Source organism: Hylaeus anthracinus, unplaced genomic scaffold (assembly GCF_026225885.1).
Source record: "Hylaeus anthracinus isolate JK02 unplaced genomic scaffold, UHH_iyHylAnth1.0_haploid 5, whole genome shotgun sequence".
NCBI lineage: Eukaryota > Metazoa > Arthropoda > Insecta > Hymenoptera > Colletidae > Hylaeus > Hylaeus anthracinus.
In genome coordinates, this window is record NW_026535322.1 from 4,308,022 (window position 1) to 4,333,900 (window position 25,879).

Below are 25,879 nucleotides of genomic sequence, written 5' to 3' on the forward strand. Positions count from 1 at the left end.
AAAGGAGGTGAATGTTAAAGCATCGTGGGGGATTCCTTTCAATTTACGAGACACAGAAGTGCAAGGTTGTTGAGTAAGAAGACTTATTTGTACGAAATATCATGCCCGTGAAGTTCTTTAACTTCTATATACAGTCTGAATATTTCGAAAGAATGAGGTCAATATCGAGATTAAGCATACTATTTTGTTTACCATAATAGCATGTTTTGGCGTAGATTGAAATTTGAATATTTATTGAAAAACACAAGTAAATTATTCTGTGAACGATTTAAAGCAATCGTATTGGTAGTTTTCGTACTGCGATGCTGTAAACGTAATACTAACATAAACCCCGCTCTGGTGACTTCAATGCCTGGTCATAGTACCACTGCTAAATCTCCACTTCCTCTCGAACATAATTGCACGAAGACTCTAGCACGAAGAAACTACCGAACAGTAAGCAAACAAACCTACTCTTCGTAGCCGTCTTCTAATGTTGGAGCTTTGAATTCTAATGCCTCTATTTAAAAAATGAACGTCGTAAATAGAGCCGAGCCATGAGATGTGTAATCGTCGTGGTCGTTCGAGAGGTTCAAAAATCAGAACGACGCGTCATCGCCGATTGAGAAAACTAAAAAAAACCACACGGTACCAACGGTCATCGATGTGTCAACCGACGTAGAGCACCAATTTCCCCGCCACCTGGTCCCCTGGTGCGCGTGACTTCGACGCACCGAGACGTGACCCTGATATACTCGCGACGATTCAGGCTCGCCGATGTTCGCGGAACGCGCGTCGTCATCCTCGTTCCGACGAATCGCTCGCGTTTCCTTCCTCCGCGACTTTCCCAGCGGGGATGACTCGCCGATGCGCGAGATCTGAATTCCGTCTCCTGGCACTACGTGGTACCACCTGCTCCCTGCGCGCGTTAGCACATCGCCAACCGATCGGGTAGATCTCCCTTTTTGCGCGTCTCGCAAACGCGCATCATCATTGATTTCGGAACGCTCACACTGTATGAAATCCGAGATCGAAGATAACATTCACAAGGACTGTGGCACAGGTGGCGAAATTATTTTGAACTTGTCTCTCTAGACCTCCCAACGCATTGAAACGTTGTTTTCTCAGTTCGTAAGATTCACTGCCTAGCAATCTCCCTATCTCTTAAAAAGAAAGAGAAAAAATGAATTATACTGTATAATTATACCAAGCATTATATTCAATTAAACCGAATTGCTAATAGATATTACCGGAACGAGCAAACAAATTAAAGTTAGCTAATTTATGAGTTGCTTCATTAGGAAAATATCGTCTCTAAGAAACATTGAGAACCAGTCCTGTTTAACAAGTTCGTGCGAGTATTATCAACGAAATACGGGAGAGTGAATCGCTAACGAGCCGTTCCACGTAATGACTTATCTAGATCTCCGTCTATTTCTAGCTGTCGCCGGCGGCCGACGGGTGAGAATAGCACGTTCCGTGCCGCGCGATTTTATTCCGTTTCTCGATCGACTCCGCGCATGACTGGCCCCGCGGTATGATCGATATTTATCCGATTGATTCCTCACCGCTGGGTTTCCTTTTTCCGTGTATCGTGGGGAAGTGGAAATGCCAATCTTTGGATTTAGAGAAATGTAGCAGAGAAACAGGTAACGATACGTTATTATACCCATTTTCTTTTCATACCTAGCAAGTCATAGAATATTCGAATTAAAGAAAAATACGGTTCGAAGACTATAGTCAGCTCTTCGATCGACATAATTAGCACTCCTTTAAAGAATATGACTGATTGTCGAGGAAATGATAATATTTCCTTACGAAACTGAAAGCAACTTTTTCTGTCGAAATGATTACCAAGTCTGGACCGTGAGTTTACGTCGAGTCTGACACGGAGAGGATTTTTGGCGGCGATCCAAGGGATCGAGCATTCTGCTGAAACGGGATCGCTGAAAACCGACGGACTGCCTGACGTCATGCCGCCGTGAAGACCTTGGCTGACGTGCGCTCTGCATGCCGAACGCACGGAACCCGAGTCACTCTCGATTTCGTTTCGATTTCCAGCAGGCAGCGTTACGTGCTGCTTCCATAGACAGATGGTTGCGCTTAAAATCCAAGCAAAGTCATCTTTGAAGAAAACAATGATCATAACGTGGAACTGTACTCGTTTTAATTGCGGCGTGAAACTGATTCAGCTTCTGTACTGGAGAACGGTTAAGCGTCGCAGTCACCGGAGACTCCGTAGGCTCGTTATTCGAGTTCGCGCGGTTTAACGCACTTTTATGACACTGGGATGCTTCCATGTCCTACGATGTAGTCGGCGATTGAATTGCAGATCGCGCGACGACAGTTCCTAACTGCGGGAACAATGAACGACGGTCATTGTATGCTGATTCAACATAGCGATTTTGTAAGTACGTTTCTCCGATGCTACGCGCCGACGGAATGAAGTTTAACGCACGTCGTGAAATCGGCTTTCAGTTTGGTCTTCGCGTGGAAATGCGTTCCGTTGCGATTTGACACACTGACCTCGCGAACGTGAAGAATTTCCAGATGTTTTACACTTTCGATTAAGGGATAACTTTCAATTTCGGGATTTCGTTTAAAGCGAAATCCCTGCGAGATACTGGGTCCAGAACTGCTATGAACATTGGGAGAAAAGACCAATTTCCAAAAATTCCAAGTCATTTAAATCTCAAGAAAGCAAAAATCTAGAAAATGGTAACGGAGAGACAGCCATCGTTCCTTTATCCTTGGCTCCTCAATTTCTCCTCCGTCCGCGCTAGAAATTATTATCGAGAAGCATCCGCGGGAGTTCGAGGCGGCATGGACCAAACGGCGGCGCTCTCGATCAGGAAGTCATCGATCTTCCCGCGACGAGACGAGCCAGTGTTTCAGCCGCCGTCCACGAAAGCTCGCGGTTTACGGTCGAGGGCAGGCTCGTACGTCAGGGAATTTTTCCACAGGCCTGATATGGTCTGGGGAATTTGTCTGCGCGCGAGCGATTTGCTTGCATTAGTCGACTCAGTCCGTCTCACGGGGAGTCGGTTCAGTCCCTATTCCGCGGATCCGACGATAGCCCAGCATGCGAGGATTGATGCGCCGACGAGCGGATTCGCGCTCGCGGTGGAAAGAACCCCGACACCGATGGACGCGTCGCCCGAGGCGGATTTACGCGCTACCTGCTCTGCAAAGGGTACTGCTAAATGTCCCAAATGCGGCCCGCGACAATCATGAACGATCGTCACAGTTGGTTGGATACAGGCGAGTGAATATTCAAAGACGATGATGAAAGAAAATTGACGGTGGATAGATAAGGACCAGTAGCGCGTACATTCTCCTAAGCTGAAAATCTGTGAGAAGAACATTTGCCCAGCTGGTGACAAAGCTTCCTAGTACTTTGATTAATTATGATTGATAAGGAAAAGTGGCTGAAAAGTCTCGCAAACAACCGCATACCCCTGACACGAGGAGTAATAGCTACATGGACAAATGAAAATGAGAATGAAAGTGATCGTGGCTCGCTCCACGGATCGCGAGATTCGAGTTTCACCATGGCGGGTTCTCATGGCTCGGATTGCGAATGGTCGCGGTGGAAACCGTTCTACGGGTCGCGGAAAAGTCTCCTTCGCCCCGAAAAGGGTAAAGCCGCGAGAGCGCGGGAGAGAGTTTCTGGGAGGTTCGGTTAAGCCAGCACGAGGATCGTGATCGATCGCACGGGACCGGTGATTTATTCGTTGCGTGCGCCGGGAAAATGTCTTGCCGCGTGGATGTCGTCGGCGCAAAGGCCGCGCGCATACCATTATCTCTCCAGGCGATTCGCGAGATGGATTTAATTGCTCGATCATATTCAGAGATGGCGAGCGGGCAGGGGGACGGATGCGCGGGGGAAAATGTCGAACGATCAACCAGAGCCAGAAGTTTGCGCAATCGTTCGATAAATTGTTCGGGCTTCGGCCGGCTGCTGTCGATTGTTTATGGAATCGCTACCGAACTGTTGCTTAATCGAGGCGTAATCTGCGATCGTTCGCTGCCCACGTATCCTATTATGTCCTCGGGCGGAAAAAACGCACGGATCAAATTTCCCGCAGCGAGCTGGACGGCCGGAGGAGAGAACAATAATAGCTGTCATCGCGACCGGAATGTCGCGTTGTTTGTTCTTGGATATTGATATATGTCACCACTCTCGGATAGGGGTTGGGGGCTGTATCTATTTTAGGTTTGCGATTTACCAGTACGCTTCCCGCGACACAGTCTTTCTTCGCAAGAGAATATACGTGATCCTATTAAACAGCCTCACAGCGACAGCATGACGTCTGCCAACCAAATACGCTGCTTTCACTTTTCAGAAGCACGAGATAAAGCGCATGCAGAAACAGCGGCAAGGTGAATCGCTAATTTTCAAGAGTCCGTCGATGGCAGGAGTCGTCGATAACGTGTCGCGATACGGCCGTCGAATCTCGAGAAAACAATACGGAGTTTCCTCGTTACACGAGAAACCGGCACGAGAAGAGCGAGCGTTTCTAGTCGACCTTACTCAATCCGAAAGATCATCCTCGATGCACGCCATCGTCTCGCGTAGCGTCTATGGGATATTCGCGAATGCAACGATGGGTCACGTGAATCCGATTCCAGCGTGATAATCGTTCGACGAACGCTTTCCACGCCGCTGCCTCGGCGTTCGATATTTCATCCGTGGCCAGGTTCGCGTGACTAAGAGAGCCCTAGCCACCTCGTTTGCGAACCAGGAACGACGATTGTCTCGCGGACAGACAGACAGATTTAGCAGACAACGGGTCGCCGCCAACGTAGACGCGTCGCAACCCTGGACGCGTTTATTTACGACACTGTGACCTACCAGACGTCTAGCACTGCATGCTTCCGATGAAACTATTGGTCCCCCAGGTGTTACGTCAACCAGCCAAATAACACTCGTCGGTCTTGCCACAGACGCGGCGCCCTTGAGGATGATCGTTTAGCATTCAGAGGACGCCTTCGCGGTGGTTACCCGTCGCCCTGCGCAACCAGGCGGCGTCGGGCAGCGCGACGTTCGCGATCACGTCCGCGGTCGATCTTTTCAGAACGATCGAACTTGCGCAAACGATTGACGCAACCAGCGAATCCTCGCGAGACAGTCCACTCTCGGACTGTCGCGGAAAGAGGTCTGAAGAGACAAACAATTATTTCATTTATTTTCTCGTCAGTAGCGAAGCCCGAGGTGAGTCTGAATAGAGAGCTTCCGAGCGAAATTTCAAAGGAGAAGCGTTACGAATGACAGTCCATCGGTCGCTGGGACCAGAGAGCATCGCGTAATGAGTTGCGCGTGAAATCGTCCCAAGTTTTCGGGTCGCCGACTGAATACGCTTCGCGGTTTCCCATTTGCATGGCGCTCTGACGACACGACACGGCGCCGAAATCCTGCGTGAAACTTCTCGGCTTCGCTTCGTGACGATTTCTTTCGTCGAGCATTCGGGAGATTTCTTGATAATTTCACAAGCAAACAGCGAGGTCCTCTGGACCATCGGATGGATCTGCGATGCTGTTGCGAAACGAGTGAATGGGCGAACCGTGTCCCGAATAGTTGCGTTGTGCGAAATATCGCCTCTATTTTTAGAACGCAGTGCGAAAAATTCCGGAGACGCGTGCGAGAAAGGTTTTACTTGTGGCGAAGGTGTCGAATGGTAGCTTAGAAGAATTCGTAGATGACATCCGAAACGAATTCACAACAAATCGAGAATTTCGTAAACAAATAAACGAAGGCAGAATGTGGCTAAAAATCGCGGCACGTTTCGCGCCAACCTATTTACCCGGTGCTCGTTCGCCTAGCCAAGTGGTACCTCGATATCTCATTGGCGTCGACACCAAAACGCCGCCAGAAGATGCACGGCCGGCTCTCGTGCTAAATCGACCTCACGAATCCGCTCGGTGGTTTCGAACGCAGGTGACACGGAATCTCTAGCCTATCCGCGAGCACTTTGCATGGAGTTCGAGAGCGCGCACTGCAACAGCGCCGTAAACTCGATTATAGAGCCAATCTCTGGGCGATATCTCCCCCGGCACAATTAGCACTCTCATAAAGCCGACGTTAGACCGGGAATAAGGTGGCGCGTGTTAACACAAGCCGAGAATCCGAAAGCATTGCCAGCTGGACGAACGGACGGAACAACTATCGCGAGTAAACGGAATAGCCGCGCTATTTGCTCTTGGAGATACAAAACATAACAAGATATCTCGAGTTGCTGGCATTAAGGAGACCTTTTACTTTGGAGCATTGAAATTACGAATTCCTTTATACATTTTGTTATAGTTCTTGAAAATGTGTTCCTAAAGTATCGACATTCGAACAATTAGTAGAAGGCTCCTTTAACTCTTTTCAACTTGAATCTTTCTTTTCCTTTAGATTGCATAAGACCAAGGTGGACGACTAAATTATAAAAACATTTTAGAAATTCAATAAATAAAGGGTTGAGAACACTTTTTACCAATTAAATGCAGAAATATTTTACGTGGAACTAAATTGAATAATGCCTGAAACAATTGTATACAATTCATATACAGCATATAAAAATTGCATACAAAAATTTGAAAACGGTCATTCGACCGGTCGTGGTAGGTCTAGTGTTAATTGTCTGTCTTCCATTCGTTATTCGAAGCGTTTATCTAGCCAAGAAATTTGTCCATCTTTGAACTCCGCCGACGCAATTAGCTCTCTCATAAAGTCGACATTGGCCAGGCAATAAGGTGGCGCGTGTTAACACATGCCGAGAATCCGAGAGCACTTCTGCACCGACATCCTCTTCCGCCGCCAATAGTCGCTCCTTTCCGTTGCTTCCTTTTTTATAGCGCACGCAGTAGAGGGCGACTCGGTTCGCGACTTGGTCGACGCGACTTGCGCCTTAACTGCCGCGATTACGTCGCCTAATTGCAGCCATTTAAATACCGCCGCTGGAAATAGATGAACCCCGCCGATGAACTCGCTCGTCACGCGGGAGAAAGGTGGAATCACGATGGAGGCGGAAAATTCGATCGACAGAAATTAAAACAATGTGTAGGAGTTTAAACAAAAAATAAGCGGCTACTACAAATATGACAACTTTACGCAACTATTGTACATGTCAGATGACAGGTGTAAAATATCCTAGCGTTAATCGTCGATATATCGCACTTCCTTCTTCGCTTGGAAGAGGGTGGTCTGATTTAAAGATAAAGGCAGCAACAAATTCTTCTGCGACGGTTCGCACAGGCATCCAGAGTTGCATCCCATCGGAAGCGACGCCTAACCACGCCGATGCCTAACCTCGAGGCGCGTAAAACGCGACACAGGGAGGAAATCGCGAACCGCAACACGTCGCTCGTATAAAATGGCGATTTACGAGCCGCCAGGGCGCAGGAAACGCGCGACGGCCACCACCTTGCTCGTATGTGGGCCAAATCGCGGCGACGTCCGCTTTACGTTCCTTTTACGAGCCAATAAATCGCGATCTATCGATTCAACGTCCAGGCACGAACACTCCGCCCCACCTCTGGAGTCCTCTGCTGAAATCGCAGTATCCATGACATAATTTAACGCGCGTTCGTAATTTACGACCGCTTTGCAAATTAGGAGTACTCGTCCTTGCCTAGTGGAACATAATTCGTGTCTTCATTTTGAATTGCGGAAGAAGCGAGTTCATCCTTGAAGATGCTCAAGACCGAGGCAAAGTCAGCTAGGAGTGATAAATAAATTAAATTCTACGGAAATTTGTATTATATCACGTAAGCAGCTCGAGATAGTTGCACTACTTAATCCGTCGTGATCGAGGAAAATTTATAATCAACGATGCTGAAGGACTCGCTGAAAGAGATTTAACATGCAAACGTAAACGATCGACAAGTCAAAGGTCTAGGAATGATTAGGAAGTTAAATTCTACTAGAGCCTGCCCTTCGTCTCGCCTCGTACTTGTTTAGAACACCTCAACAATTGAACGTTCAAGCGAAGACAACTCAAAGTTACGCTGTCAATTCTCGAATACTTTACTGCGCTAATCCCGGCGACTTCGACGCGTAGGTAAGGAGCATCGCCCAGGCCGAAGCATCAACGCCGTAACGCCTATTTCGCAACCGTTCGTCGACGATACAATTGCAAAGACAATTCGAAGAGTTCGTCGAAAGTCAGCGCCGCGGCGTTCCAGGTTTTGCGCAACCACTCGAGTTGGAGCGGAATCGCCACGATTTGCGACGAGTTCGCCAACGACGGAACGAAACTGGCGTGAGGAGGGAAAGGGGGTGTCACCGATTCTCGACCGTACTCGGATAAAATACAGGAACGTGAGAGTTCTGTCTAAGGGATTCGCGGAGTCGATATATTCCGTCGCGAAATCGGACTGGACACTCCCAGGCGAAGCAATAAAGCACCGGTGGCAAAAAACGAACCGGTCGACTAATCTGTCGATCGTGACGGGAAACGCTAATCGCGGCGTCGCGAAATCGTCCAACCGCTGTGGAAATCGCCTAAACGGTTTCTCTGAAACGGTTTCTGGTGCTGTGCCATTGTGAACTTCTCGCCTCCCCGCACTGTCACTTTTATCCCGTTCGAAAGAAGAAGTGTTCTCTTTGTGTGCACGTGCCCCGGCTGCGTTGCATAAAGTGTTCTGGTAATCCGCTTCGATATTCCTGTGCTCTCTTGTGACGTAACCGCGTACAAGCACCACTCCTAGCGTGGCAAAGTGTAGACAAGTTGCCAGAACTTCTGGGAAAATCAAATTTCATTCCTTTTGATTACTACTCAACTAAGGGAATTATTCCAAAGATTACTGTATCGACAATGACGAATAAACCTGTAACTTATAAAATAATATTTTTTTTTCTTTTTTCCACTTATAGGATACGCTTGTAAGAGGGTTAAAGTATAGCAAAGACGCACTGCTCGATAAGTATCACGTTTGAAAGAACTCTCCTCTAACTATTTTAAATGGTTCATTCTTGAACCAGGCTTAACCCTCCATTTTATTTTTAGAACGCATGACTGCAATCGTTGCTTTTACAAGAAGCAATTGCACTCGAAAGTCTCGAACTCTGCCTCGTCAGACCGGAAAACTCGACAGTTCCATCGCGGCTAAGTGCCTTTTCGGATTCTGCCGCCGGAAGCCACGCGAATTCCAGGCTGAGGTCGCTCAACGGGCACAACAGGACAGTCCCAACTCGAGAGGGTCGCGCGAAAAGTGACTCGGTGCCGTTTCGCTCGGGGCATCCACTTTGCTTTGTCGCGTGTCCTCGATCCGTCCTCGATGTCTCGCGATGAATAACGCCGAAAGACCTTCGGTGGATCGCTCGCCAATTTCGCGGCGCGCCGACAGGATGGGCGACGGTTGCCGAAAAGTTCTCGCGATGTCGGTCGCGCGCATAATCGTCGAGTGGAAAACAATGGTCCCTGAGCCGATTTGCATCACAACGCGTCGCGAATTCGCCAACTCTCCCACCTGGATACCGTAACGAGCGTGTCGAGCCTCGCGAATCGGTGCACTGGATCCTCGGGAAGAGAGGACTGTGTCACGTTAACCCATTAAAACTCGAACCAATGTTCTGTTCCAAACAATGTTTGTCCTATAATTTAAAATTGAAAAATAAGTCCACGAAGAACTATTGAAAATTAAAATAAAGATTGAAAAAAACCCCGTCAAAAAATCGTTGCAATTTCTAATTGGATAATAACACGCGAACGAGCGCTACCGAAAATTTCTCCTCGAAAGAATCGAATTCCATCGCAAAATTCTTTCGTAGATCGTCGATAGGTCCAGGTCCACGTCGAGGCTGAAGACCGGATCACGCGTTGTCTTTCGTACATCTGGAGAACGTCGCGCCACCAAAAATGGAAGAGTGGTCTTATGGAAAAGGGGAGCAGCGGGGCGTCGGAGGGGAAGTGCTCACTCGTCTCCAATGTTACGCGGGGAATTCAAGCCAGTCGTTAGTATGCTAATGAGTGTCCCTCGTTTCTCGGTTCGCTCCCGTAATGCACGGCCCGGTAAATTATTTCAAATATTTCCCGAACGTCCTCTTGGAACCAAATCCCCTCCTCTCGAATCCGGCTGCTCTGTAACTCCCGTGAGAATGGGGCGTATCTAAGGTGCCACGAAAAGGTCTATGTCGAAATTGAGTATAAATAAAAGAACGGGGACGTCTTTACGAAGGATCGAGGCCTCGTTCGACTACGTCAAGTTTGACCCCCTTCAGCTTTCTCGGCCAACTTTAAATTTCCTTCTCACACGTTCGTTACATTAACAATATACAAATTGGATTATGATTAGATACTATTGGGTTATCTGAAGCATCGGTGAGAGCACCGACTAGGAACTTTTATCGAATTGTTTGAATTCAGCAAAATATTATATACTCCACCTATTACAATAGAAATTGAATTTCCGCGGAACGTACGCGGCTCGCCTCGCGAAAAAGAATGGCGAACGTCTCTGGCGAACCTTTCTTCGTCCTCGATCCGACGTCAGGCTGGGGATTATCGATCGATCTTCGAACCAGAGATTCTCGAGGGAGACGATCGTTACAGAGGCACCGTGTTCCTTTCCTCGAGTCGATTTCTTAGGATGTACACGTCGAATTACATCATCGAGCGTTCGTTTACTAGCAAACGTTACGAGACCCAGCCGTGGGGCGATTTTTACACTCGGAAAATTACCGTTAGGAATGGCTCTTCGCCCTGTTCCCGGGACCTTTTTCTCGCCCCTGATCTGGGCATCGATCAAGCTGTTCCCTGGCGAGCCCCCAGGGTCGAACGTACGCGAAAATTTCTCATACGAATTGAATGTTTAATTAATGATCGCGGATCGGCCGACGACTGAGTCGGGGATGAAAGACGATACGCCTGGCCAGGGGAATTAATATTATCATCGTGCCGTGTACGTCGTTTCGCCGGCATAACTATGTGCTCGGAGGCTGAGAGAGGTTGGAACGTTGCTCTCACGGCGTTTCGATGTTATCGCGGGATATATAACGGCGCCATCGGGCCCTGATATCGAGAACCGCACGAAAGTCCAGAGGTGAGAATTAAAGGTATTCGACCCAACGACCGATCTTTCATGCTGCACCGACGTACGCGCGAGCCGTGGGGCTTCCTCGTCCATTTGAAAAATCCTCCAGCCGCGTGTCATTTAGTTCCTTTAGGCTCGCTGCGCGGTGTAATGTATGGATACACGAGGATTATTTGTTAGATCGAGATACGAAGAATGCTCGAAGGTAAATTAAATGGAGTATAATACTGTATCGACGAAGGAAGACAAATATTGGAAATATCAGGACGCGAGATGTAATATAGAACAACGATGAAATTGAATTCTTCAGAGGAAAATAGGGCTGTACTTTCGGAATTAATCCGGAATATTAGATTATAGAGTCAGAGCATAGAGTTGCTGCTCACGTGACTGTCGTCGTCTTATCTCGGAGGCATCCGACGCGGGGTACGAGGGCGAGAAAAAGGTAAAGGGGGGTAAAACGATTGAGAAGAGAGCAGATCGTAAATGCTTTCGAACCCGGCCACGGATATACGCACATAAATCCGTATCGTTCGTAGCACGGTCGTATTTTCCCCGTCCCGGTCGATCCTAGCCCACAAAGAGAGAGTCTAATTTACCTAAAACGCGTTATCTGGTGGCTCGGTCTCCGGGAAACCTGAACGCAACGCGGCACAGAGACAGCCGTGGGCCCGTTGTTGCCTTAATGAGGTCCAATTACTATCGGATGGGTCACTTAGTATGCGGTACCGATATTCCACGGTGCACCACATTAGTGGGACGAGAGACGAGAGCAAGGGTCAACACCCTTCGGCCAACTAAACGTGGCCTAACGAGACTCCGATCCTCCTGTCGTTTCGAGCTCTTACGCGTTCCGGCGCGGCGCACGTGCGCCAAGGAATCCGCCGATTGAATATTATATGCGTCCTTATCGATCGATGCCGCCAAACGAACGTCGAAGGACATCGCGATGAAAGCGTCGGGCCCACTGTATTCGCAGGCCCCAAAGACGGGGCGAAATTCTTTGAATAGAAAATCTCGAACACTAACAGAAATCATAACCTGAATGGGAATGGCTTATTCCGGAAACGACACGTGATCGCCTTATGTGGAGAGTGAGTATTAATGGATTTTTGACGATTTCTTAGCGAAGATGAACTCAAATATAAATACTCTAAACTAGATGAAAACGGCCTAGTGTCGCAGTTTCTAAGACAATCGCCGTCACCGACGAAACCGTCTACGAAGGATGACGATCCGAGATGATCGATTCGTCGCGCTCGATTCTCCTGTCCACTTACGGATTCGCGTCGGGCGAACGTTTTTTCCCCGGACATCCCGCTCACAGGTCCATCAAGATCGGACTTTCTCACCTTCTTCATCGATGGCCCGACGCGTACGTGCTTGGTCGTCCTTTCTCGCGATTCGTCGCGGCTTATTAACCTTCCCTTTTCTTTAAACTAGAGTGCACACGTCGCGGCACCGCTTTAAAGTACCGCGAGGGAGCGTGGATCGCGTGCGCTTCGTTTTTCCGCTAGGGTGACTTCGACGCGTGGAAAGCGACGTCGCGGAGAACAGAACCGAGACTGCGCGCGACTCGCATGAATTCGTTCTCGAACGATAAATAAGACTGTCGTTTCTAAGTCGCTCCTCGAGTGCAAAGGGTTAAACGATCGAAATAAGACTATTTTGAAGATCCTATCTCCTTCGTAAGCGGGAGTTCAAGGGGTCGAACAGTACGTGGACGTTGATTAAACTTCCTTACCTTGCAACCCTCGCACGTGAACGCTCCGAAATGAAAACCAGCCGCCGGCTCGCCGCAGACCTTGCACTGTTGGTTCATCTGCAATTATAGAAATTATGTTATTCGAAGGATAGTGACGGCGTCAGTCAGTCCGGCTCATCCTTGGAAAGATAAAGAGACGAGGCTTGGCGCGGAGCTAGGGAGGGAGTGACGAACCGGTTCTTCTGCGTTCGCTTCGATTTTTATTCCTCCCACAATATCTTACGGGATATATGTTCGAATGCTATTTGGATTACCGGGAAGAGGAGCTTGAAAAATTATTCCCCGGTTTCTTTACGACCATTATCGCCCCTGACACGGTTCACCAGCGCCCACTAATGCTTATGGCATCCGAATTCAATCTCAACTATCGATTTCGTTTCCTCGCTGCCTCCTTGCTTTGTCCCCTTGACGTCAACGTTAACCTTGGATTAATAGCTGCGATAGACTCAAAAATCCTTGCTGTGTTTGCAATAATTTTGATATGTTTGTAAAGTGTAATAGGTTTTTGATACAATAAATATTTGGTAGTGTTATGTTTCGGCTTTCGGTTTTCCGAGTCTCCCAAAATAACAATTCTTACGTATTCTGTAATAGTTCCATGCCTGTGATAAAATTATTAATATTCTTGTATGTAATCCAGCTGGTAAATTGATATTTAATTGTATTTGTAGATCCTGCTTGGAAATAGGACCATGCTTGTCTCTAAAGTCAGTTAATAGCACGATGTAATTCGTTGAAGGAACGACAGAGGACCATTATTCTTCGGGGTGAATGACGGTATCCTTTTCTGTTCGACAGGGACGAAGTTCGTTTGGTGCTAGCGGGAAATCATAAATCAGCGCTATCTAGGTGAAAGAAACACCATCTGTCGGCGTGACGGTGTCAGGGAAATGAACGCATTTCTCGAGTAAACTGGAATAAAATTAGACCAACGATGATCCGATATGGAGCCTCGGAGGCACCTGGCTTTTCTAATGTCGTCCACTTTTACCTAACCGAAAACAGTTGGTTCGCATAAGTCACCCGAAGTAACATCTCTGACAATTCCGGCGGCTTCGCACCGAATGCCTAGATAGTTATCATGATACACTTTCGCGCTTACAGGAAGAAAGCAGTCGTTTAGAGTAATTTTCAGTGAAAACCTCATTGAATTTCTTGCTTGACGCTGAAATATTTTGAATAGATGACCTCGTTAAGATCGCTGTCTTCCTGGACTTCGGTCCACATTCGATAAATAGTCGAAGAGTAGCAATCTTGCTGCGTGCTTCCTGCATCTGCCGCGATTGTCCTAACGAGAATTCAAAGTGACTGCAATTACAGTCGCGATACGACACCGAGCCCTTCTAATCGCCCCTTCGCGATTGTTCTTCTAAAGGAAATGATCGTTCTCCCGTACAAACCAACGAATGGAAACGCGGGGAAGTGAAAAGTGTAAGAGAGAAAAAGACAAGTCGTCCCGCAGGTTCGTTAAGGTTTCCAAGTTTTTTCACCGACGCAGTTGTTTGACGCCCGCTCTTTCTTTCATTCCGCCTGCTGATGAGGCGAGACCGTCTTACCTCTTCCTCGGCAGAGGAGGAGGCAGCAGGTATCTTTCCTCTCCTGGGCAACTACACGTGGCGCAACAATGACCTACTCGCCCCTTTTCAACATTTTTTTAGTCCCTCGCCTTCTGTTGGCTCTCGTCCATGCTGGACTAATTCACAGAAAAATGTTCCTATGCGATAAAAATTAGGAAGAAGAGACTTCTTGGATCCTTAAATTACGAGTAATTGCATACGACGACGTAACGTGCCTCGCGAACACAATCTCTTTATTGCCCCATAAATATAGACGAATAATTTTGAAACACCGAAGAGAGCCATAAACATAGACGTTCCTTAATAAAATACTTGGAGAGGCATCGTGCAATAATTGTCCGTATAGCCGTTCGATCGAATAAACGTCGGGCATAAATCACTACGCGCTGTCCCAATTCGTCGTCTATCATTGAAATTAAATTTTTGCCCATCTCTGGCTCGGACCACGATGACTGTAAATTGTAATTAAGTGCTGTAAGGCAACGTAATCACGAATTGAAACGTAGTTCGCGGCGGGGAAGGCTCAAGAAGCGTGGCGAACCGCGTGAGAATGTACTCGAAGCTTTTGAATCGTGCGAGCAAGCGTGCAAAGAGATCACCTGGGCGAGAGAAAGAGGGAGGAAAAGGTTAAGCGGTGCAAAAACGGGGCGCGGAGCTAATATCGGGACGTTGTTTCCATCGATGCGCTCCATGCGGAATATTCGAGCGAGAGAGGCTGGTGCACGCAGGTCGACGTTGATTAAGAGTGGTCTCGCGATTAACAGTAAATCACAGAGCGCATCGATTCAACCTTCGTAACCGTAACCGCGGCCCGCAGCCGCCGGTGACTATAACCAGCAAACGGTACCATTTAAGTAGCCGAGCCTATTGATTTTACAAAGGATCTCGGCGACTGATATCGGACGCTATCCCACGAAGGTTAATTCGGGCCAAGGCTGACCTCCATCGCCGCCGTTGATCGATTTCTCCTGCCCTAAACCAGAAGTGGACAAAATTCCAGCCTACTTCAAAATCTCGATCAACGAATAAGAGACGAACAACGTTTTATCTTTCACTTGCTGATTATTCATCTTTGATGATATGTTGACGATACTTTGACAAACATTACAATGATACGAGGTACATTTTATACTTATATGAATGCAATACAACGTAAATATACAGGTCCTCAAAGTATGGAAATAGAATGGCCAATAAAAAGGATTGGAATGCTCGGAATGACACTGTTGACCAATAAAATGAGATTATGCGTCACGTTAAACGAGGCAAGGTTCCACTGAGATCTGTTCGATCGTATAATCGTTGGCAATAAATTTTTTATACGGTGCTTTTATTCGTCACCTATTATTCCAAAAGAATTTTGCTCTTCTTTTCCTCAAACTGTCGATCCCGCGCAGCCTGTTCGACGATCCTACGATCGTAATCGTTTAATCCCCTACATACAGGTTTCGTTATTTCGGAGAACGTTCGTTCCTGGTTTCCGTAATCGGATTTCAACGGATACATGGAACATGTGATTAATAGCTGCGCTGAATATTCATGCGCCTCGACTGCGTAGATAGAGTGGTTTGAATTACGACGATACTCGCGGCGTTTCAATTCGACGATAGGAATTCGGACGTTCCGATCGCGAGTCTCACAAACGCCCCGCCAACTATATACAGGGTGTGCTTGAAACAGTGGGTATGCATAAAAAATATCTCTACCTGTGCTTCGCACATTGATAACTGTACACCTAACAATTAATTAAATGTTCCAGATAAAACATTTCAACTAACGATGACAGAATGTGCTATTAAAACAATGCAGTGTACCTATCTCGCGAGTGATCAGATTATTTCCTCCGACACCCGCATTCAAACCTGGACCCATCGATTCCAGCACACCCTGTAGATCGCCGTATCAGGAACGTAACGGGTTGAATTAGCATTCGCCGTACCATTTCGATGATCGGAATCCAAACGTTCACGGAATCTCTTCCCATACCGAATTCCTGTTCCCAAGACACCAGCGCGGCAGCGAGTTCCACTTGGACCGAGACGCTTATCAGCGGCACGAAACATCAGATAACGCGGCGAACCACCAGCCCAGAAGCGTACCTCTCCGATTGATATGCAAAAATAACCCCGTACCCCTCCACTCCGCGGTGCAGACGAGGTTAGCTCTGCAATCTGTTCATCGACGTCTGGTTGCACGAAGCGGGATAAAAGGTGGGGCACACCTCGCGTGCACGCACGCGCGCCTCGTACCCTAGTTTCCACGGGGACTCCAAGTCAATATTTGCCTGGCGTTCGTTAATGAAGTCTGATCGACCTGCTCCAAATATCGACTTACAGACCGACTCGACGTTTGCACGAACGAAAACGACGAGCGCCGGAGGAACCAGAGGGGTCACGGATGAGGGAACCCCTCCTGTCATCGTTCCAGCTCGCCCTGCTCGCGTGTACCCCGACGTCCAGGGGCACGAGGAAGTTTACGCGCCATTAAACTCGAGTCCCGTCTGACGTTTATCCTTTTATAAGCGTTTTTTTCGCCCATCCCTACAGTCAGCTCCCGCCATTGTCATTTCACCCTTTCCTTGGCCGACTTCGCGCGCATCCAAACCCTCGTCGAAGGAAATCTGGGGAACTGGAGGGTGACGGAGCTGCTGGAAATGTTGAGGGAACACACCTGAGATACTTGAAGCTTCAGAGTAGTGTAGTCTTCAAGTTCATTGAAAGTAATGTTTCATCTTCGAAGAAATTATTCTCCCATCTCCCCATTACCGAATGTGAATCACGAGTGCAAATTACGCGAGGATTCGATAAAGTTCCACGCTTCGTCGACGGGATATTTCCTCCAGGTCCCACTTCCCCAGGGATGATATAATCTCGGTGTTCGTCGGCGATCGTGTTGCGGACTCTCGGTTAGCTCGTGCGCCGGGGCGTAATTACAATCGAAACGAGGTGCCCTCTCAGTCCGTTCATTTTCTCTAATTGGCGATAAACGGACGTAATCGTCCGTGTATTTTAGCCAGGGTAGCGCCGTTCGCGGCGCGATCGCACGTAACCGCGGCGACGATAAGATCGCGACCGCTCGCTGGTAAACTTTCGTCCCGTGGAAATTCCCTTTGGTCTCCGTGTACGGAACCCCGGTTGATATATCGACTCCCTCTTCCCGTTGGGTTCATTAACTCGTTAACTTTGGCGCGAAAAATCGTCAGCCGTATATCACGGCTTCCATGGATCGGTAATCGAGCGGTCAATCCTAACGCGGCCATAAATTCGCGAATTAATATACCGCCAATTAATTAAAATCGCGCGAACGCTTTCTCTAAGTAACCATCGAGCGTGTCCACGACCACGGTGGGGAACTGTAACAATCGCTGCCCCGTACCCTGTCAACCGGGTAATTGCAGTTAACGCGCTCGTGAATCGCTCGATGGAACTCGTTTTGCCCGCCACGCTCGCGCAGGAAACTCCATCGACGAAAGATTATTCCTGAAGCGTTTAATTGGACGATTATCTCTCACTCGGTTTTCGTTCCTACGTTTTTGTCGCTTGGCGGGGACGCGAGCCGCTCGTTTTCCCGTTCCACCTGCGCCCAGAGCAATTAACAGCGTTTTCACGAGCCTCGAGTCGAGAAATGCTCGGTAATTAGAATCTTTTTTCTTTTTTCTTTTTTTTTTTGTGAAGAATAGTACGGAATACGTTGAGCTCCTAACAGTCTGTGGTAATTGATATACTTGCCGAGACGTTGCGTGAATTTTCTAGAGTAATTTGTTTTGAGAATTAACGAGATATTGATAATGGCTCGGGGCGTTGAAAACGGTAAATTGGAATAGATTAACTCTTCGCGCTCGAAAGATGACTCTCGAATCGTAATCATCCAGCAATAATGTTTGTTTAAAGTGTAACTTTTATAATGTAGGGTTTTCTCTGGCTTTCAACCACTGTGCTGCGGCCCTAACGAGATGAAAATAAGCTTCGAAAGATTTCGAATTCCCGCGACCGTAGGACGACCTCTCTAGCCACGGTTACTTGCGAATTCCTTTGTGATCCATTTCGACTTCGGGATTCACAAAGAGAGAAGTTGGCGGAGAAGGCACGAGACGTCCGGCTCGTTGCCAGTCACCGCGGGTCGCCGGCTAGCCTGGCCTAACAGGGGGGACAGTTTCAGGAAAATCTCGAAAGGGAAACTGGAGTGCGTCCAGAATACGGACTGGTGCGCAGGTCGCGCAATTTGTATCGGGTCTGGATGCGTTTTTAACGATCGCTTTGATGGATGATGGCCGCGCCTCGCTGGCACGTCGATCGAGTCCTTGAAAAATGATGCTCCATATCGTTGTATAAGCTCGCAGACCTAACCGAGACGCTCGTATCCTGGGATATGCTCGACTACACACAGCCGAGACACGCACGCACTCATACGCAGGCTTTCACGAGCATATGGCAGGGGAGACGGCAGCTCCTTTTCGGTTAATATGTTTTCGCGATCCACAAAGCGCCCGGTTGGGAGTCAAAGACAATTAATAACCTTCCGTAGGATCATTTATCGCGACAGTTTAGCCCCACGATGGCGAACTCGCTTTCTAACGGCGCAGAGAAGCCACGACGACCGTATGTATGCTCGTGAAGGAGTCTCCGTCGGACTGATGTTGCATTGTTCGTCTCCTCGGCCCGTGACCGATCCAATTTTTAACACCGCCCTTCTCCTTCTCGCTCTCTCGTCGAGATTTCCCTCAGCCACTCGAAGTTAATCGAGGGCGACCGTAGTCAACCCTTGCCACTTGTGGGAATCCGTCGCGGGATTTGTTATGCTCGCGAAGAGTCGAGGGGCTGCGAGTACGTTCGCTCTATTACCGCGGCTAGAAACGGTGACGGTTGTTTCGCAACCTAATCCTAGACTTGGAAGTCTAACTTAAAAAAGGAGAATCGCGATGATGCTGCTGAGTGCGACAGAGGAGCTAAGAGAAGAGTTGGACATAATTATGGTCACGTATGCGTTCAGCGGCTCGACCCTACGGTACGGTGAAATTGATACATTTTTCCATTAAACTTCGTTAAACTTGTCCCAGTGTGCTCCATTACTAGAAACTTGAATGAAATTCGTAAAAGTGTCCGACATTCGCGAATGCTAATTCTCCCATAATTTACGTCTCTGATTACGGAGGAATTAGCGTCACGAAAATAAATTGTATATCCGCGGGATTAACCGAGTTACCGCTGCGGTTTCAGGACACATTACAAGTAACCGTGAGGACGGAGAGAGGACGAGGAGGGAGAGAGACAGAGAAGAAACACGTGGGCTGACCCATCAATATTATCCTCCAAGCGCACGTGCGTGACAACGTAACGACGTTTCGCAAAATAAAACCATCAGCCACCGTGGCAAGCGATCTTTGACCCATCGGGTAGTCGAGACTTCTAACAACGTCTAAAACAGCGCGGAAGAGAGACGCGATGGAACGTTCGGACGAAAGATGGGCCTCCAATAGTGGAAAATTGACTTCTGAACTTCGTTAGGGATCTTTGTCTCGAACAGCCGCGGCGAATCTTCTCCATTCTGGTAATCCGTCAATGACGGCGAACGATTATTTAACGGAATCAATTTAGCAGTCTCCGCCGTGTATAGGAGAAATTTCCATTCCTAGGAGTGGAAACACTTTCCAATTCTTGAAACGATTGTGATTCTTGAAATGGGGATTCATCCTCGGTGCGTTGGAGCGAGGCGACGGGCGGTGTATAGTCCGAGGCATGGGTGTTTAGAATCCAAGCAAAACTATTTGATCTTTACCAGTTTAACCCTCTGTGGTCCTGGTTCTTTAATTTTCGTACATTTTTGCCGAGCCTCGCTCGACCTAGAACCGCAAAGGGTTAATAAACGAACGAATGAACATTGTTGCAAGCCAGAACTGGAATAGATCCCAGTTCTTACCCGTCGACGATCGCTCATCCGCGTCGAGGCCACGATAAGACACGTCTTCCGTCGTTTTCTCTCGGCAAATGCAAACTCGAGGAAGCGTCGTCAAGTGTGGTTCCCTGTACCTCGCGAATTATCGCGGCTTGAACAAAGTGCATCGGCTCAGATTAGAAAAGTAACGGACCGTGTACCGTTAAACGTCTCGGTGAACGCAGCATCGCGATAAAGGCCTTTGGAAAACGCGCCATGTCCTCCGCCGCATATTAGGCGAAATCCACGATTACTATTACTCGGTTAACCAGTAATCACCACCAGCAATTAACGAATAATCATTAATCACGATTAACCTTTTCAGACCTGGTTGTCATCGAGTCCTACATGAACTTTGAAATTACTTTGGACTACAAAATAATTAGATTCTTGAAATTGTACATGTCACCTGCAATTACCGTCCAAGTACATTACAAGTGCGTTGGCACTAATGCAACATGGAGAATTATGAGAGAAACGTTGCAGCCAGGAGACCCCGGAGTAATGTTTTTTGTTGTGTAACGCGTCATGTTTTATGTCAAGAATCATATTTATCCTTAAAAAGTTTCATTCTACATAATGTAATCGTCGAAGAAATTAATATTGCATCACTCAGGAATTACATTTATATAATCGTACATACCGACAGCAAAAAAAAGAGAAGCAAATTTTAATTTAGATTGTTGCAGAGGTAGAGTTTTTGCAAAGCAACCACTGCGCTACTGTCTGTGTACCAATGAGAGGTCGTCGCGACGTGACCCGGTCCGAGAAGGTTAGGATTCGATGGAACCGTTTCAACCGACGCTTCCGTTTCTCCCCAGGTAGAAAAAACGGAGATAATACGTATATTTGCCGGGAGTTTTACGATTTCGGTGATGAGAGGGGAGTTGGGAGGGTGAAACGACGACGGCAAAAAGGCGTTAAGTCAGATCGCGACCCCGCGCCCAACCTCGAGGGGTTAATATGCAAATGAGGATCGGCGATTCTTAGGCGGCTTACGCGGGGAACGCAATATCGCGACGAAGGGATCCGAGCCGTTGATTATTCGGCCGATACGAACGCCAAGGCTCGAAAGGAGCGTCCGAACTTACGATTAAGGTTAATTGAACGCCGAAGAACTCTCCGCAACCTTTACAGCCGTGTACTCTACACATGGGAATTTAAAGCTGCTGTTTGTGTACGCGCTTTCTCCGACAAAGTAGATCTTTTTCAGCTATGCGCACTCTATCGGTTTTTGCGTACTTTCTCCTAAAACTGGTTGGGAGAGTGCAGCAATCTTCGGAATTACGGTTCGAATGGAATTGGTTTGAAGGAACACGACCTTAAAACGCACTTGGGCAACTTTAATGTGCGAAGTAATCTTATGGTTGGGTCTCGAGACAAGGAAATTATTAAATACGCTTGAAGAATCTCTAGAAATCGTTCTCTAGGTACCCTAATCATCTTCGAAGGACTACAGTCGAGAAGACTTAATTTTCGGAGTCCCGTAAAAACAAAAGGTAGACGAGGAATATTTTAAATGCAGTCACAACGACCTCGTGATACTCTCACGATTAATCTTTGAATGATCATACGAAACGAAGAAGAGTTGCTCTTAGATGAAAATAGAACATTTAGAACGAAAACGCACCTTCTTCAGCCCTGCCAGCGTCTTCCGATGTACAAGTGGGTAATAACCGTATGAAAGGGTAACAATAGTGGCTGACACACCGCAACCAGGGTGAAAAAGAGAGAAGGCAGACGGCAGGGAGAAGGAGGGAGGCAATAAATATATTTTGACATGGGAGAACCCGAGCCTGGCACCTATGCATAATAATTGTAATGCTCGAGCCCGTTTTCCTTCTCCTCTTCTATCGTCCTGCGTTGCACACGTGTTTGCGGCGTTCACTTCCGTGACTCTTGCTCGGCTTTATTCCACGACAAAAGTGTTGGCTATTGTACTGGCCCGAATTACGGCGCTGTCTACCAGTAGGCAAATATTATAGCAACAGGCGGCCGCGAGGGGTGACGATAATGTTTTCATTTACGACTAACCCCAGCCAACCGCACGCGAGGGATCTGCGTACTCCAGAGCGCGAAGAAAGGCGACCATTGGAAAGACCAACAGAGGGAACGCACACAAAGTTTGCGGTTGATCGTCTCATTCGTCCGAACAGAGACCAAGACCATCGATGCAAGATGGGAGAACTGTTGCATTTTTATTTAGAACATCGATGTCAGGTACTCTGCATTGTTAAAATTAATCGAATTCCCTGTTCCACTAGACCGCGGATTTTATGGATTTACGCGTAACTATGCAAATGTGAGAAGCATAAGCATGGCAAACGCATAGCGAATATATGCGCTTAGGTAACGTGAAATATTAATATTATATATTTCGTAAAATATAGTCTGAATACGTTATGCATATGTTTTCCCTGTATTTATGTCTATAAACCTACGCCATAAAAGCATACCATTCTCAATTTATGCATGGCACGACACTCGTTATCGATCTATACCTCTCCAAGGATTTATGGACGTGTTTAATTAACTCTCTGAAGTTAGCTGAGCTAAAAACTATCCCACATTTTTCGTAGCTTTACTATTTGATATAAAGTTTCTTATTCATGTGGCAATACTACGAATTAACACTAAGAGTACAATAAGTGGAATTAGGAATGAGATCGATAGATCAAGACACCAATGAGTCACGAATAGGTGAGGATTAGAACGAATTTTCTCGCTGGGTGCGACAACGTTGTTCGCGGTTCTAGTACACACGATCTCACGACTTCGTAATTATATTCCAATCAAAATTTGCCAGTCGAAAGGGTATATTTAATGGTCAAGCGTGTTTGTGCCGCTATTAGGTTGCATTATCAATTTCACGCCGTGGTATAATCGCGAGCGACGCAGCCACTTTGGATGTAGACTTTAATTTACGAGGGATAAATGGAGCGGTGAATGGACTGTAAGATTGACGAAACGCCGGTGATTACTGGCTGAACGCGCGTGATTTATTTTCTAGTTTTTATAACTATCATTAGCCGGCCTTTTTCACCCCCTACTCTCTTCCGCGATGCTTCGTATTGTACCTACAATTTCTCGCCGCCAATTCTCGTTTAAAGCCCCTCGTTTTTCTCTTACGAATGTCTCAAACACGCCGGTGCCGTGTACGTAAGACAAATCGCGCGTCGCCTTTGCAAACTTGGACCTCGTGTAAAAGAAATTCATACAAAAATAAAGGGCAGTCTGAGCGTTCTATTTTCGTAGAAAAATGTCAAGCAGTTGAGCATGTTATTCCCGAGGTGGTCGATCAGGTAAAAGAGAATTCGGGGACTTGGGAGACTTCAACGATGGGTCGGCGATAATTGCTCTGGGGAGACATCGATGCCCGCATGGGAAACGCAGTCATGGTAAAACAGTGATTCTTAGTCTCTGCGGAGTCGCACACCGCTGTACAATTTTCTCAATGGCGGTAAATCTGATGATTTATCGAATATTTATTGTTTCAATTACTTAAATTTAACTGAGCTGCTCTAGCAGAAAATGGACGTCATTGAAAATTGCACTCTGTTTAGTATACACCAAAAATTGTCTAATGAGAAAACACTTTCCAAAAGGCAGGTGGTCTCTGAATTTTTATATATGCAATAATAATACAACCTTCACTAATTCTAATTTTAAAAGAGTTCAAACATTGAATTAGCCTGTCAAAGACTATGCTATTGATTATATACACTATTGATTATATCAAACAAAAATGAAATCTAAACGATGGCATGACACCTCGCAAAGTTTAAGAATCACTGTTGTAGGATCGAATACGAACAATCGCACTCACCTTCGCAGTTCCGGACGATATCCACACAAGCGGCCCAAAACCGGTGGTCTCAGCTCACCCACAAACAAAAAATTAACCGTCTTCGCCGCGACAACGTCCGAGTCCTCTGTCACACGTTACACACCATAACTTGAGTTTCAACTCCACGGGGAGAGCGGGAATCTCGAAAAGAAAAATCGTTCGATCCCCGGACACACACTTCCGAAACGTTTCTGTCCTCCTGACTTCGGTCACGTGGCGTGTACACGGGCAACGTGAGCTGGTGCACGATTCTTCCGGAAGTGAATACCGCGACCACGGATCGTTCACCTCGATGGGACCGATTCACCCCCTCGAAGGACACGCGACTGAGTTCGCGTAACCGTTCCCCTCGATGCAAATCCGTCGAATGCCCCCGAGTGCTCTGATCCACGCGATCCTCGACCGTGGCGGCCTGCTCCAAGTCCTCCTCCTCCTACGGTCGGTCCGTCTCTCTCTCCTTCTCTGCCCTGTCCTCGATCCAACGATTTTTCCTCGATCTGGCTCTGTCTGTCTCTCTCGAACGTCCACGAGTCACGGTGCGGCCACGTCGATGGACGGGAGAGGACTGGCGCTTCGCGATCGCTGCGACCTGTTCGACTGCATCGAAGGCGCCTAAGGAGAGCCACGGTGTACCAGACGGGAACCGATTTTCCCCCGTGTGCCACGGGGCCAGTCAAGCCTGCCCATCGGTGCACGCCTGTCCCTCGATCCGCCAATCGGCCTTCTTCAGGCCCGATCTCTCAGCCAATGAGGACACAAGCGGTCCCAGAAGACCAGCTGGCCCGGTGCCACCCATCCGTTTCCCACTACTGGCGATCTTTCGCTCCACCACTCTTTGCTACGTCCGTCGTTCCTCGTGTCTTGTGCTAGCGAAGCCCCCGTGGAGAACCGATCGTCGGCTTGGTCTTATCTTACCCGAGAAACGACCAGCCGATCACTGAAGCGTTAATCGCGTTGGCTAAGGACGCGAGAACGTTTTCTTTTTCGCTTAGCTCCCTCCGCGATCGATGCTGGAACTGCTCGAGGAATTTTTTTATCGACCTTTGGGTTTCGAAGACGATACCGCGATGATGTAATGAATTTTTGTGGATTATTATTTGAATTCAATTTTGATTTCATCGATCGTTACAGCCTCTGAGTCTCTAGTCATTACATTTTTTATTTTTGGAAATTCGATTCTCAATTCTACAAAATAAGAATCGTGCTCTATCAAGTCGTCCAGTTAAAGCGAGAAATGTGTAGATGCCTGTATAATTTGTACGTCCAACGTCTCCGAAAATGACACAATCCATAGCGTCGAGATCGTCGTGATTCTTTTGCGAGAATGGAGAACAAATATACTTCTCGAATCAACTGACACGTATTTAATCTTTCAAGGAGTGTCCTCTCTTTTTCTCGCGCACTTTATTCTTACTCTTTCCAGCTTGGTCGCCCTTAATAAACGTATCTCCTCCGAACAACATAACAGATTCTTGCTTCAACAACAGACTGTGCACGCGCACGTCTAAACCGCGACGTATCCACACCGCGGTTCACCCATATAATTTAGTTGCTGGCCTGCAGACGTAAGCGCTCGTAATGATAGCTATTACCCGCTCGCTGGTTCAATTAACGTACAGATCCGATAAACACTACGGGAACTCCGTGCCGTTGCAGACGGAGGCGCGGAATCGTTGATCTTGTCGCCTCCACCGGGAATGGGAACGATTCAATCTTGCGAAATGGGGTGATAAGTTAAACAATGGCTAATAACAAGTGGAC

The 25,879-nt window shown here is 47.5% G+C and overlaps 1 protein-coding gene across 1 annotated transcript in view; it reads right to left on the reverse strand.

Moving 5' to 3' along the window:
- LOC128895552 (zygotic gap protein knirps-like) overlaps positions 1–25,009 on the reverse strand; it is a 32,418-nt gene extending 7,409 nt beyond the window's left edge. Inside the window, exons 1-2 of the mRNA XM_054158255.1 lie at positions 24,098–25,009; positions 12,743–12,820 (exon numbers count right to left, since the gene is read on the reverse strand). Coding sequence (XP_054014230.1) covers positions 12,743–12,820 — 78 coding nt within the window. The 5' untranslated portion in view covers positions 24,098–25,009. The remainder of the gene's footprint in view (positions 1–12,742; positions 12,821–24,097) is intronic.
- Between the last annotated feature and the right edge of the window lie 870 nt (positions 25,010–25,879).